The 15,217-nt window shown below is 40.4% G+C and overlaps 1 protein-coding gene across 3 annotated transcripts in view; it reads right to left on the bottom strand.

Annotated features, from left to right (window-relative positions):
- Positions 1–974: 974 nt before the first annotated feature.
- The window catches only part of ADGRD1 (adhesion G protein-coupled receptor D1), a 152,300-nt gene continuing 138,057 nt past the window's right edge, over positions 975–15,217 (bottom strand). For all 3 annotated transcript variants that reach the window (XM_014962568.1, XM_014962561.1, XM_014962577.1), the window contains 4 exons: positions 9,130–9,256; positions 7,965–8,006; positions 5,206–5,298; positions 975–4,518 (listed from right to left, as the gene is read on the bottom strand). In XM_014962568.1, coding sequence (XP_014818054.1) covers positions 4,423–4,518; positions 5,206–5,298; positions 7,965–8,006; positions 9,130–9,256 — 358 coding nt within the window. In that variant the 3' untranslated portion in view covers positions 975–4,422. The remainder of the gene's footprint in view (positions 4,519–5,205; positions 5,299–7,964; positions 8,007–9,129; positions 9,257–15,217) is intronic.

Below are 15,217 nucleotides of genomic sequence, written 5' to 3'. Positions count from 1 at the left end.
GTGAGGCATAAATACGTCAAAGAGAGGTTGTGGGGCCAGGGTGAGGGGTAGGGGCCAGGCTGTGCAGTGCTTTTGTCCCCAGCACCGGAGCCAGCAAGAGAGGACAGAACAAAATAACTGTAGCATTAGTATTTAGTGGTAAATGCTTCATTTGTCAACTGTGAGTTCCAAAGCACTTAACAAAGATTTGTCTTCATTTCACTGACGGGATAAACATATAGTCAGGAAAAGTTACTTGCTGAAGGTGACACAGCAGGGTGACAGCAGAGCAAGGACAAACCCCCGGGGAGTTTGGAAACCCCTCCCTTTCTGACCGTGCCTGTGCTCCCGGGAGAGCACAAAGTGCCGTGGAACGGTAGTTGTTGCATGTGCACCCCATCCCTCTGCCATCCAGCAGATTCTCTGGCCCCCACCACAGAAGATAGCGGAGAAGATGATGCTAGTGTGGAGATAAAAAGAGACTTCTGAAAGATGTATTTTTTTTGAATATATATATATATTTATGTAAAATGTGTGCACATATATATCTAAGAGTGTGTGTGTATAAATATATACATATATATACACACTCACTGCTATATTCAAAGATCCAGTAAAATGAGAAGTTTCCCCTCTAGGTCTGAGAAAGAATCTGTTTGTCATATCCATAAATGTCATTTTTTCACCTAGGAACTGACCTTGACCAGGTTGCTGAAATAGGTGGGGTAGAAAAAATAATCTGCAGCAGCTGCTTCATAAAATATACTCCTTTCTTAAAGGGGAGGGAATAACTTCCCTCAGTATATTCTGTGTGTATAAACATTAATACAAACATATTTTGTGCACGTTACTTAGGAACACCTGACACATGTGGTAGGATTTCTCATACAAGTAAAGCTGTGCTTGTTTAATCACAGTGGTGCTCCTGGGGAGCAGTAATTGATATGCTGTTGTTTATAACCTGTGCCAAAAGCATAATGTGAACAAATACAAAGTTCTTTTAGGAAATTAAGATTTCTTATTTATTTGGGGGGAAAAACAACAAAACTAAATTATTTTACTACTTACTGGCAAAGTCATTCTTGTTACATTACCTATTTTAAAACTCACATCTCATTCAATTAAGATTTCATACCATTGACAAAGTGATGCTGTCCTGAAAAAAAATATTGCAAAAGCTGCTATATACAAGCCCATAAATAAACTGCAAGATTTTCAGGCTTCAAAAGACTGAGGACAGGAAGAGATTGTTTAAAGATTCATTTGAGCATTTCTTATTCAGTACATTTGCTGCAGTCAGTAACAATAAAAATACATTGAATCAAACAAAAGGAATGGACTTAGATGGCAATGGAACGCGTTTGTACTTTGTGGGTTTTTTACTAGTTTATTAAAAAAACAAAAACAGAAGAAACCCCATCCCCAACCTAATATTATAAATACAGTGTTCTAGATCCTAACCTCGTGTGATATAAACAACAAACTAAACTGCTTCATCACAAGTACCATTCAAATTGAAAGCATGGGATGCAGGTTATCCACAGTGGATCTCAGCAGATACAGGGTAATGAATGCTCCCTCAATATATAATACATCTATGTCACTTCTAATGTATAAAACCAAAAACATTTTCATGCTCTTCCTATATTTGGTGAACATTTTTAAAATATGGTATACCTGGGTGAGAAACAGATGTAGCCCTTTATATGACTGTCATTGGTACTGGCATTTCTATGTTGCATGTTTTTTTCAAATGGACCTTGGGTAGTGACACAGGTCAGCACAGGAGGAAATGCAGGCAATGAAAAATGTGTAGGGGGAATGTTCTTTAAAAGTAAGATTTTTTTATTTTTTTAAAATGTTTCTATGTCCTCTGGTTCATTCACGGAACCGTTTCTGCTATAACAATGATTAGAAGAGGATGATCAAGAAGGCTTTCAATCTATATCCATCATCACAGTAATAAAAAAAAATCAACCACCCAACCCACATCAACCCCCCACATGCTCCAGTATAAAAAAATATGCTTAAATATGTTGTCTGCACGCAATACAAAGACTGAAGTCTGTTATCACAGTACTGTTCTGTCACAATCTCCTCCATACATTCCAAGGGCGCCTTCTACTGGGTCCTTTGGGGAAAAAAATAGTCATTCTCAGGACAAGAAAAGCCCATATATTTGCACAGCTGTAAGACAGCCCAATGTAGAAAAGGCTCAGAAAAAGCCATACACAAAAGCCAAAATAAAGACGTAGCCATTTAGATATTTAGCTTTTCTTGACCCGCCTTTTAGAGTTGACTGTCAACAACTTGAGTTATTTAGCAATAGGAAATTGAGTAGAAGCTTATATATTTCATGGATGTATATGTGTGATATACAGTATGTCATGTTCTGCTCTGTTCTAGCTGCAGAAATCCAGCACGTATCTGGTGAAACTAAGATAATTTCTCTATAATGCTTTAATTCATAGCCACAGACAAACTTGGGTGCCCTGTGGGGTATCAGTTTGGTGACCATACTAACCAGTCTTGGCCAGGAAGGGGAGCAGGCACAGGAAGTGGAAAAGATTGGTCCAAACTTAAACAGGTATTTTTTTCTTAGAGCAGGAAGGGAACATTGAGAAAACTTGTTTTGGATCAATCAAAAATGAAATGCATTGATGTTTTATAAACTTTCAACTCCATTTCTTTCGGATGAAACACTTCACTAAATTCAGTCCTAATTGATGAATGTTTCTTGTTCCCTAAAGATCAATTTACCTTTCTTTTCTTTTTTACAAATTTACTATCCAATAAACAATTTCCACCCTGCATGTTAGGGTGCAAATACCTTTTCTCCCAGAAATCAATAGCAGGTTCACTGGGACCAGAAACGGTCTGAGCTGCTGAAGATACAAACATTGAATTAAGGAAAAAAAAAACACAACACAAAACCTCTTAGCAAAAAAAAAAGAGACTGAAGATTTGCATATTTCCCCCCCTTTGTAGTATTTTGATAGCCCAGTGTATTAGGAAAGCCAGTATAATGACCTTGGTAGTTCCTGCAAACTGGTACACCCAGTGCCTTAGGGAGACAGCCACTGCAAAGAGGGAAGAGCTGGGGGTGCAAAGCGAAGGGGAGCTCATCTTTGCAGCTGCTCTGGAGCCCTGGCTGCTGAGGAAATCTGAGAGCAAGACACACGTTTAGGGGCTCTGACCACTCCGGGGCTTGTAGTCTGCTTTACCCCCAGCCGGAAAGGGCCATCTGAGATTGCACCTCCTTGTGCTCCAAACAGCACTTCCAAGACCCTACAAAACACTAGTCAAAAGAAAAATTACAGTGTTTTTTTTTTCTCCTGAAAGATAGTTCATAGCAGTACTAAAGCAGAAGCTATTAAGTGCTGAGCAGGGTTTAAAACCACAAAAGACTCTGCAGAGACCTATTTAAAAGGTGTCTGTAGGTGACAATACGTAGACTTGTTTGTAGTCTGGCTGTCTTCACAGTATATCATTGTGTTACAATTTTGTGGTTGGGTTTCTGTGTCTCACTTTGCCCAGTGAAAGGAGACAGATGTCACAGTGCCAGGTTCTGATTTCCAAAAGCTACAGCGCGTTTGTGAAATGCACTGGCTGGACAGGTGCTGATTGCATCCAGCAGCTTCAGGAGAAGCAACACACACACCTGCTATTGCGCTACGTCACCAGAAACAAACCAGCGACAGAAAGCCTGTGGACTGCTCTGAGACACCCTTAGCCATTCCTTGCATAGATAGGGTGTAAACAGGGAGATCTAAAATACTAATAGGCCACGTATAGGAGCATTACATGTTACTGATGCTGTTTATGTGCATAGAGACATATGTGTATATTAGCTTTGCTCATTCCATGCCCGTGCTGGGAGCTGAGTAGCTGGAACCTGCTTCTCCCTCAAATCCTGGCTTCCTTGTAGCATTTAAATTAATCACCACACTATATATTTTTAATAAGCTTCACTTCAATAATTGGATTCTGTAAGGTAATAAATGTAAACAGAGAGTGCACGGCAAGACCAGAATAGCCCCATTACAACATCACAATGCATTTCATTTTAGAGCATAAAAATCCAGCTTTGCAGAAGTATGGTGCCTTTCCTCAGTTCTGGGAGCTGGAATGACTCAGATAGCAATAGCCCTTTTTGTGTACCTCGTGTTTTCATCGTTGCTGACAAAACCATCCAGTGTATATTTGTGCTAGTTATTTTTACAGGTTGCTAATAGCCAAGTGGTAGAATGTGTTACAGTTTCGAAGGCAAGCAGATGGGGGCTACTTACTCAACAAAACAATATGGCGATTTCCAATTTATTAGGCAGTGATTAAAAAAGCAGTTTTTTACTGGTATTAACAGTGAGAAAAAAAAAATGGTGGACACTGTGTCAGAGGTCCTGAATGTATGGCTTGATTTTCACTGAGGAGCTGGTATTACTGTCAGACGGCTGATAAATCAATGCGGTTGGCTGAATTGGTGCTTTTATCCCAGGTGTTGAGCTTTGTGGGGGTTGTGCCTGGCCTGTTCCCAGTCATCTGGAAAACAAAATAATATTGAAAATAGATTTATTTATTTTGCTAAACCACTCATGTCTGGATGAAATAAAAGCTTGAAAGCATCTATTTACATTACAGCGTTGTCACAGTCTTGAGAGCATATGCTGTAAAGGATTTTTAAACAGTTATTGCCAGGATCTAAGGTGATTGGCAACGATCACTTAATAATACCTATCACTTCAGAAGTCTGGTTCTTTATAAAAACAAATGTCTTTTGCCTCAAGGCAGTTTAAGGAGACCTAGAAAAGCATATTCACATGTTGATTTATTTAAGGTTTTATTCCTCGGGCTTAAATGTGAAAGTGTCCTATCAAAAAGGCATCATCATCATCAGAGAAATACATTGCCTAAATGCTGTTTGAATGCATAATATGAAGTCCATTACGACTGGTGGGAATAGTCTCACTGAACCACACTCCAGAGTTCATAAACTTTTGTTTACTTTTATTTAATAGTTTACCAGAAAGCAGAATTTTGTCCTTTGCTTTCTAAACAGATATTGTAGCCGCAACTTAATACTTGCTGATTCCACCCATCTACACCATGCATTAGGTTAGGTACCAAAAATACCCACATGCCTTCTTGTGTCCTGGTCCTTCCAACAGAATTTAATGTGGAACACTTTCAAGTGCAATAGGAAAAAAAAGAGAAAGGAGGAATACTCACTATGTCTGAGTTGAAGGGTTTCACATTGATGTTGCGAGTCGAACTGCTGGTGAGGGACCAGACCTTGGTTTTGTGCTTAAAGGCAGCTCTCACCTTTGGGAAAAAGAATGAAACCAGATAGAAGATTTCTTTTTAAAAAGTTGTATTTATTTTCACAGGTGCAGCCTAAAATCATTTCCCCATTATCCTCCTTCCATATTAATATCATTGTACTAAAAAACAACAGACAATTGCCTGTATATTTTCCTTTATATTTATGGTCTTATTTTAAAATTTACCTTTACTTTTCAAGTATCCATACTTTAAATACAAAGCATTGTATAACCTCACCTATGTCTCATTTCATTGGCAACATTTTCACATTATCCCATCCTTCTACATGTCCAAGGTGTGACTGCATTACCATTCATCTTGTTAAAAATAATCAAAGCAAAAAACCAAAACTGCCGGGCATATAAGCACACATCCCCTGTAATTGCAGTCCTGGTTTGAAAGATTTCACAAGGTACCATTATAGTGATTTTTAGCAGCTCACTAGGACACTTTCACATTTTCTAGCTAAATATACAGCCCCAGGCTGGACCAGAAGCTCATCCATTTGGGCAGGCTCTCCCTGGGGCTCGTGCAGCCCTGATGGTATCTGGATGCCGTGAGGACATAAACCAGCTGCCAGCCTTTGGAAAACTGAAATTATTTAAAGATACTGGATGAAATTCCCTATAGATGTAGGAAGAGTCTGCACCAAAGTGAAAATAACCAGCTGCATAAAGAAAAGATGGTGAAACAGTCATCCTTTAGGCAAGTAGGGGAGATTTATCAAGGATTACTGGCTGGAAGTGATTGACCAGCGTTACAGCGTCATGATAAAGAACATCTTGTCAGGAGGAGCATAGTCTGCAAAACACACAAAGTAATCTTTCCTCCCTGTTCTACAGTGGTGTGGCCTCAGCTACAGCCCCATGTCCAGCATCCCAGGAAAAACAGGAACCAGCTGGAGACAGCCCTGAAGAGAGCAGTGAGGATGATCGTGGGTCAAGCAAACACATGTTACGAGAAGCCTAACTTTAATCCAAAGAGGAGACTGGGGAAGACAGGGTAAGTCTTACAGTCTTCCTTTTCCTCTGGAGAGGAAGGAAATCATCTATTCTTTATACACATAGTAGCTAAAACAGGAAATAAGAAGCTCAGACTGAAGTACAAAAGATGAAAACTACAATTTCAGAGTGGCAGTAGGGAAGGTAGTGAGGCACAGAGCCCATTGCTGAGGGGCTTCCATGACGGAGCTGTCAGGGGTGACACTGGCACGTTGGGCACGTGCTGTGGGACTGCTCAGGTCCCTGTCAGACCATTCTCCTGGGTTCTCTGTACTGGGTGTGCATTTCTTGTCCAGGCACGCGGGGAATAAAGCATCTTTTTTACACAACCACTTGGAAATATCTGCAGATTCTGCTTCACAATATCTGAGGTTTACTTCTATGGTAAGGACAAAATTCCCAAGAAGAATTCTCGCTGTTTAGCTGCAGAAGTATTTCAGATATGCTAATAGAGCCAATAAGACCTGCTCTCCGAAAATTACAGTTCACATTTGCTATATATGAACTGGTTCTTAATGATACAAATTCTGAAAAGTTTCTGAATTTAATTTCTCATGAGGTTCCTGGAAAAATGACAGCAATTCAAATATTTGTATTTGATGTAAGGCATTTGAAGCTTGACAGCAGGAAGAAAGCTTTCTGAGTCTGGGGAAGAACAGCATAAAGAAGTATTTTTCTTCCTTACCTTTAACCTGCCTGCTTAACTTTAGTTGATTTCAATAAAGATCAAGAATTTCATAGTCAGTGCTGACTCTCCAAACTGATCATAGCAAAGATTGTATCAGTGCTCTAAGACTGAATAGGTTGGCAAATGTTAATAAATAATAACATCTCCACGGAAGAGCTGGAGTGCCCTTGTCGCATAGGAAGCAGCAGGTGGCTGTGGGGCAGAGCTGCTTAACAGCATCCAGAAGAGTGAGCTGGGGGAGAATCAAAGGTACGTGGGTATTCGCTGAGCAGTAACCCCCATCAGCGTGATGGAAAGTTCCATAAGGAACCCTCCTTACCAGTTACACATCTGCTGTGGGAGGAGAGGGTGGTGCAAGCTCCGGGCCCAGCAGAGATGGTCTCCACAAGCCCATTGCCATCAGCCTTGCCTTGGCTTTACCCCAGTTCTTCTGAAACAGCCTTAATGCAAAAAGATGCCTCTTGGTTCACTATGAAATCCTGAACTTCCTGCCAAGAAAAATACCTGGAATATGTTCTATTCTGTTTGGTTCCCCATTAAGTACTGCATGAGTAACTTCCAAAAGCATGTTTTGTTGGGAAATAATATTTATTTTTCTCTCTGGAACTGCAGATGTAACAAAGCCAGAGGCCCCCAGTGGGGAGTCCTGCTCCCTCTATTTAAGCATCCTCCCTTTGCAGCACAGCCCATGCCCTGCTTGGCTCCCCCAGCCCTCAGGAGTGCTGCTGCCCTCGGCCTTGAGCTGCTTTCTCTTCTTCTTTTTTTTTTTTTAAAAACCTTTCTTATGTTAAATAAAATAGATGTCAAGCATGGGTCAAAACACCAGAAGTCACAAAGTCAGTAACAGTCATGTATTAATTGAAAGAAAAGGAAATCAGGGGCGTAGCAGGCAACTGTAAGAAAGTATTTTCTTATTTTATACTCAAGTTACTTGACTTTGGTAAGACCAAATTTGTTAACCCCATTTGGTTACGTACCTCTGAATTCAGAAGACAGTGAAACAGGAACATGAAAAATCCCTGAAAACAGATAAAAGGGAGAAGGGTGAAGACTGACTGTGGAGAATGAAATACGATAATGTATTTCTCACAATAATGTATAAAGCAGGTATTGAGTATCTGGAGATCTATAAATATTGAAGAGTAGGAGCCCTGTTAAACTGGAGAAATCTGCAGCACTACGTTACTGTGAGGAATGTCTGAACCTTCTCCTGTAAAACAGCATCTCCTAAACTTTGGGGTGCTAAAGGAGAAAACTGGCTGAAAAGAAGCAGGAATTCTGTTTTCATGACAACAAGAGAACTATTTCTCTGTGCTTGCAAAGAAAAAGGCAGAGGGAAATGCTCCTTGGGAAATACCAGATCAATATTTTTCACATTAGAAAACAGGTATTAGCATTAGGAAAATTTCACCAAAGAATTTTGCTATCTTTGGGCTTTTTGTCCAATGGAACGTGAAAAAGTCTCACTGCCTTTCCTTCAAAAAACAATTTTATTTTCTTTTTGGAGTGGTCAGTCAAACTTACGGGTTTTTAATTTGGATGAAAAATTGGAAAATTTCTTAACAGCTTATGGGGAGAACTCTGTTGATACGGATTTATGCCTCTACTGAAAACTCTGCTTAAACCTAAGCAGATGTTTACATTCCTTCTTGGACAGAGCTGTGTTTCTGGCTTGGTGTCTTAAGAAGAGGAGGTCTAATTGCCTGCATGCAGGAGTCACGTGCTGGTTTCTGCAGCATGCAGAATAGCTCCGCTTTTCTCCTTAGGCCACCCCATTCCCACAAATTTCTGTTCACTTTCATTTAGTCTCAGTAATGAAGCCTCAAATTAACACTGAAAAATTGTTCTGGTATCTCTAGTAAAGAATCTTGCCTGTGGTACGTGGTGCTGGAAGAACAAATTTCGTTTCTCAAGGTCGATGTCTCATTTATTTAATTATTGCTACTGGAAACACTAAGGAGTGGGATAAAAGTTCTGTTCATACAATTGCCAGCACTGTATGGTCAGCACAGACTTAAAAGACAGAGGAAAGAACATAGAAAAAATCCAATAGACACAAACATGTGAAAACTTTACTAATGATCCATTTATTGGATCTCAGCAGCAGTTCAGTAGCTGCAAACTTTCCCACCAGGTACTTACTTGTAGTGAATTGAAAACAGCAAATATATACTGAAATACTAATGCGTGGGCATTGACAGCCAAAATCCCAAAGATCCATGAGCTTCCCAAGATTGGTAAGAGAACAGCGACGGCTTTAGCTGTTAGTCTGAAAGAAAATGAAAACAGGAAATGTGATGAGAGAGTGAAATTTCAGCCCGCACGCCAGGGAGTGTATCGGTTATGTCCTGGCAGCAAGGCAGGGTGCGTGTGCCTCTGTTTGCCGTATAGCTCTTTAATGGACAAGTCTCTAAATTACTCAGTCCTCATCTGTGAAAATGGGGATAACAGAACTCCAGTAACTCATGGGATAAATACAGATTGAGAGTCAGTAACTGAGAGTGCAGGGGAGGAGATGGAGAGATGGTCCTATAACCTCAGCAGCCCTATCTTCAGTTTATAGTGAGGCATCATCATTTTGTCAGTGAGGAGTCAAGTGTGAGAGTCAAAACCCGAGGGCAGAAACCGAGAATAAAGGCAGCATCACAAGGAAAACTAAAACTACTCTATCTAGTATATCCAAAATACATTTGCTCAGCGCTATAGTTGAGGCAAGACAACACAGTATTTTCTTCTGGAAAGTGACTTTGGGTTTTTGTTCACCACAAATGGGAAGAATTACGACGTACCTCTGCAAAATGCAAGGCCTCTAACACCATGGTATTATTCTGCTACCACCCTGCTTTGTTCAGGGTTGATTCAGAGAAACTTATGCCAAATATTGAAATAGCCTGTGTTTCTTGGAGGTCCCTACTGATATATGTTCTCTCAGCTTAGCTTGGAGTATTTGGCAGAATTTCAATAAAAGGTGATACGACAGCTGAAGAACTAATAGCACTGAGAAAGTAAGAGGGATTTTTGAGTTTGCTTTAATGAGCTCTGTAGAATATGTTTGTTCTAGTGGTAGATGAAAAGAAATTGTGGTATACCAGAGAATTAAATGGTCACAGAAAGTTTTCTGCAGCAGCTGAATTCTGTGGACCAAATTTTATATAAAGAGTAAACAAAGGGAACCACAGAGAAAACAAAGGCATCACGTTTAGAATTGTAAGAGCAGTTACATGTCTTCAGTGTAGTCATAGCCTTCTACAGTAAAGACCAAAGAACTTTCTACAGAGAGCTCATTTCCTTCATCTGCAACAGGAACTGAGGGCAGCCAAACCTCACAGAGCACTCGGGACCCTGCAGAAGAGGTACTGGCAATTCTTCCATCCCTTTTCTGCTTTGACATAAACACTGTTACTCTCTCTCTGCAACTGAATTCCATTCAGCCATTTCCAAGACAGACAGACACAACTGACAAAATTTCACTCACAAAGATTATGGTTTATCCTACACAATTGTCTTCTCCTTATGCAGCCCTCAGAGCATCATCTCTGATTCATGCTAATGAATTGCTCTAAAGAATTGTACTTTTCTGTCTGCATATACCCTGTCATTGGCTTTAAGAGTGTTTCTAGTGTGATCACAGAAAAAATAGGAAGACAATTGGATTACTCTGTGGAAGTCCTTGCCACAGAATGCTATGGACATCTAACAAGGCTCCTATAAATTCATGGAAGAGAGTTCTGTTGTGGATTGTTAAATGTGACAATTCAGATGCAGCTGCTTGTCAGAAATATCTAGTCTTTTGTGTGCTGAAAGGTGGGAATATGTACTTGGGGAAGAATCACTCTGTTTGACCTTTGTAGTGGGGATAGAGGGTTGGATGGACCCCCCCAGTCCATCTGGTTTAATCTGAGATGGCAGTCCTTCTGTTCTTAGCTTAATCCATCTGGCTTTTTGATTAAAACAATAAACACCTCTACAGCTTGTTTTCACATCAGTTTGACCCAGTAAAGGCAGGTGTAAAATAGAGCAGGGCCAGGTGACCGGTAATGGAGTTAATAAGTCATCGCTCACTTTTTCCCAGTAAGTGCTACACATCTAGTTCCCAGCACTGGGCAGCCCAAAAGCATTCATGATGTCCATGCACTCTGTAATCACTCGAACCCCCCACGAATCCCACAGGGCAAAACATTTTTGCTGTCGAGACACCACTAACTCGACAGCCCACTGCAATTTTGCCTGTCAAGGATGAATGGACGCCAAACCTTTGTTGCACACCCAGACACCACATTTTCAGTGACAGCTGTCAAAGGACAAACTTGTCCTCCCGGGCGGCCGAGTACAATGTTGGTGGTACAAGACAGAAAGCACAAAGAAGGGACCTGTCCCCATTTGAAATATCCTGAACTAACACAGCAGCTAGATCTGATCCCTACTTACCACAGCCCTTAGAAACACTCACTTAACTCCTGTTGTAGCCCACAGGATTTAAGCACACGCTTACAATCAAATATGTTTAAAGTATTTCAGTGAATTTAGTCTATGGTACAACTATAAAGAATCCAAGAAGGCAGTAAATGGAACCAGGGTAGTGAGAAATGAACAATCAGTCCATGCTTGCTGAAGCTACATTTTTCAGAAATTAGCAGATTTCTATTTAGTTGGAAACTTATGCATGAGAGAAAGTTGTTTTAGGGAGATTAATGTCCTACTTGTGCCTTTTGCCCCCTTGTAAGATTAAAGACAGGTTCAGGAGAGAAGTGCGTAGAGCTGCATGACAAGAGACCACTTGTAATTACAACAAACATAAAACAAATGAGAATTTTGTACAACACGATTCAATGAAGAAATCTCCTAATTAAACTTAGAGACAAGACATCTTGCTCATTTCAGTGACCTGAGCACGCGCTTTGGTATATCCTTGATTAAAAGTGTATGTTGAAGAACTGCATAGGCTTTGGGTTTATAGGGAAATCTGGGACAGGGAAGAATCTGGAATCTTTTTTTTTTTTCCTGTATTGATTCTTTTACTTATGTCCTTGGCCATGAATATTTCTGCACAATTCAATTTAATTCTGCAAAGAGTTTTTTCAGCCAGAAAATGAAGGAATACCTTAAAGCTTGAGCTCTCCTATTTAATTAAAAAATGCATTTTAAAAGATACAATTTCAAAACAACTGATACTAGTTTATTTGCATGAATCAAGGATGCTTTGGGTTTTTTTTCTCTGTTAAGACTAAAGTTCATGACCTCAAATCTCACATAAGAAGTGCTCAGCTGGGGAGCTGCCAGCAGCCCACCTCTTGCACTCAACTTAGTGCAGAAAGACCTGCATAACCCTACAGAGTCCTTGTGCCGTCAGGAAAGTGCATCTGTGTGGGACAGGGGGCAGCTGGGGGGGCTACACAAACCCCTGGAAGATGGATGAGGTACATTTGGATTCCATGATGGCTTAGATGTCCTCTCTAACCTGATAGAGCAGGTGATTAGTATGCCCAACACGGCTATGCTTGTAAAACTGTCTTCATTTCAAACCACCCTTTTTTCTTCTTCTCTTTTGTTCTCACACTCTCAATTTTTATAAAATTTGCAGTTTGGAATATAATTTTCCCCAGCTGGTTTGTTGCCAAAAATAAGTTTTCATTATTTCTTTTTGAGTCAGAGCATAAAAAGCTTCATCTGTAATTTGTAGTTGGGGGCAGAACAGAGTTAGGTACTCAATTTCATTTGTTTTCAAAATCATTCTTACAGTTTGGATTTTCAGGAGCCTCTAACACCACAAATGTCTTATTTTTTTAAAAAATAACATATTAATAAAGACTCTTCACTATTAAGCACAGGGTCCAGCACATGTGCAACAGAAATACATAACTAAAATTAAAAGCAAAATACAGACGTGGGATTTTTCATGCAAATGTATTAATATTTTGTGCACATCCATTTTTAAGAACAGCTGTGTGAGGGTGAAATTCATTTAAGACTAAGGGTCAGCTGTGCATAGGTATCACTTAATCTGATTAAGTCTTTCTTTTTTTTGCCTAATTGTTGCATGGGTGCTCTGGGTTTCATCCTGTGTATGAAGTTACTAGTTCAAGGTGTTTATGAGCTTTACTCACCAAGCAAAGGACTCAGCTCTATTGTTCCTGATTCTCTTTTATTTTCTTCCACTTATCCCTTCCCATCCCTATTTCATTTTGTCTTTGAACTTTAAAAAAGAAAAATACTAAATGTAAAATGCTGCATCAGAGCACCATTAAGGTGGCAAGATTAAAAAATCTTAGAAATACAAAAGTTAATGTTCCACTAGGCATATTAATTCTGGCATACTACACATACTTTATTTTTTTTATTCCCATTTTTCTTTGCTACATGTATATTTTAGTAGATTAGTTCTAGTACACTAAGATATAGAGCACAATCAAATACATATTTTTGGAGAAGCAACGCTGCGTGACTTAAACTGTGCAACCTTGAAAAAAAGTCTGCCACCATCGCTTGAGCTTTTTATTGTCCATGAAATCGGTGACATGAAGAAGCAATACTTCGGGGCAAGTCTTACTTTGCAGATATTGAGGTCCAGCCCCGGCAGGACTTCATAAACCTTGCTAAAAATCTTTCTTTGTCCCTGTGCCCTAATGTGTCAGAACACAGAATGGCCACAGCCTTACAACAAACCCTCTAAATTTCTCCTCTGTCTTCTTCTCATGCTCTGGCCTTTGAAATTAGAGGCAGCCTGACAACCCGTTTCTTACACACACTTTTAAAAGCTCAGATATTGTTACTCTTCTGCAGTGGAATAGCATTAAGTTCAGTACGCTTTTTGTCTCTCTGCATCTATGTTGCTTCTGCAGTGGAATAGCATTAAGTTCAGTATGCCTTTTTGTCTCTCTGCATCTATGTACACTCTATGATCAGTCCTAGAATTAATCAGAAACCAAGCAAAAACAGCACAAAATTTTCTTTTCTCCTTTCTATTGCTTCCTTTTGCCAATATACTTTTTAAAAAGTATGTAGCTGTTATTACTTTGTAATATAGACAACTTCTGGAAAATACAAAAATATCTTGAGTCTGATTAAATTTTTATATCCAGTGTATATACTTTTATATCCAGTAGGGATTGAACCAGGTGACCTTTAAAGGTCCCTTCCAACCCCAACCATTCTCTGATTCTGTAAGGCATGGCCTTTGGGATCTCGGTACCCGTAGGCAGCCTGGCTCCCGCTCTGCCCCGGCACTAACTCTCTCCTGGCTCCCGCTCTGCCCCGGCACTAACTCCTCTCCCCAGCGGGGCTGCAGAGACTCGGGGAGCCCCCTCGCCAGGCCCCACGCTGGCACGGCTTGATCTCACTGGGTTATTGCAAAAAGCAAGCACCAGGAACCAGTGCTGCCCAGTGCCAGCGCCTGGGCCACCACCCCCCAGAGCCCCCCTGCCGACCTCGCTGGCCTCGGGTACGCCCAGGGACAGTCCTGCTGGCCCAGCCCCCTCTGCCACCCCCTCCAGGGACAGGGGGAGTCCTTCCAAAATCCTCAGGGAATTTTTCTGATACACTACTTGCAAGAACAGCATTAACTTTATTCATTAATTGTTAATCAAGCTGTCCATTTAACATCCACTCACCCTTTACATCTGCTGTTGAAAAAAAGTATTCTTCCCTTTTCCTGCTTTTATAGTTAAATTCCAATTCCTGAGAAGTAAACCTTGCTTACCAGAGATCTTCCACTCCAATTTTTTTTTTTAATTGGCTTTGTTTGGTTGCTTTTGTTTTAGCATTCACTTCAGTGTAGGATTTTGCTATTTTCTATATATCTTGCTCAGAGACAGCCTGATAGTCAGTGTTCTACACCAGCAGAGATGCTGAAGTGTGCGTTGATCAGTCAATAGAAGAAGGGAAGTTTTCTGAGCTGGATAATTATCAGAGCTGTACTGAAGTCCTGGTGTGTAGGAAGTACAGGTTTCAGCTTCTCTGAGATGTATTTTCATTACCAACAGAGTATAAAATCATTGCACTGTTACTGAAGTTACTGGGAACATTTTTCCAAGAGCAGGGTAGGGCGTTATAGTTTTATTGTATTTGCAATTGGCTTGGAACAGCTCCACTCAATTGAGATTGCTCCCTTCCCCTTAGTTAATCCCTGCCCTTTGCTGCGATTGCCCTGAGCACGCTGTCGATATCTTACACCGATGCAGAACGACTACACTGACAGCTACAAGAAAGAAATTTCACTGCTTTCAGAAAAAAC

The sequence above is a fragment of the Calidris pugnax genome, unplaced genomic scaffold (genome assembly GCF_001431845.1).
Source record: "Calidris pugnax isolate Ruff unplaced genomic scaffold, ASM143184v1 scaffold32, whole genome shotgun sequence".
Taxonomy (NCBI): domain Eukaryota; kingdom Metazoa; phylum Chordata; class Aves; order Charadriiformes; family Scolopacidae; genus Calidris; species Calidris pugnax.
Note: the sequence above shows the minus strand (reverse complement) of the source record. Positions and strands in the feature narration are given on the sequence as shown.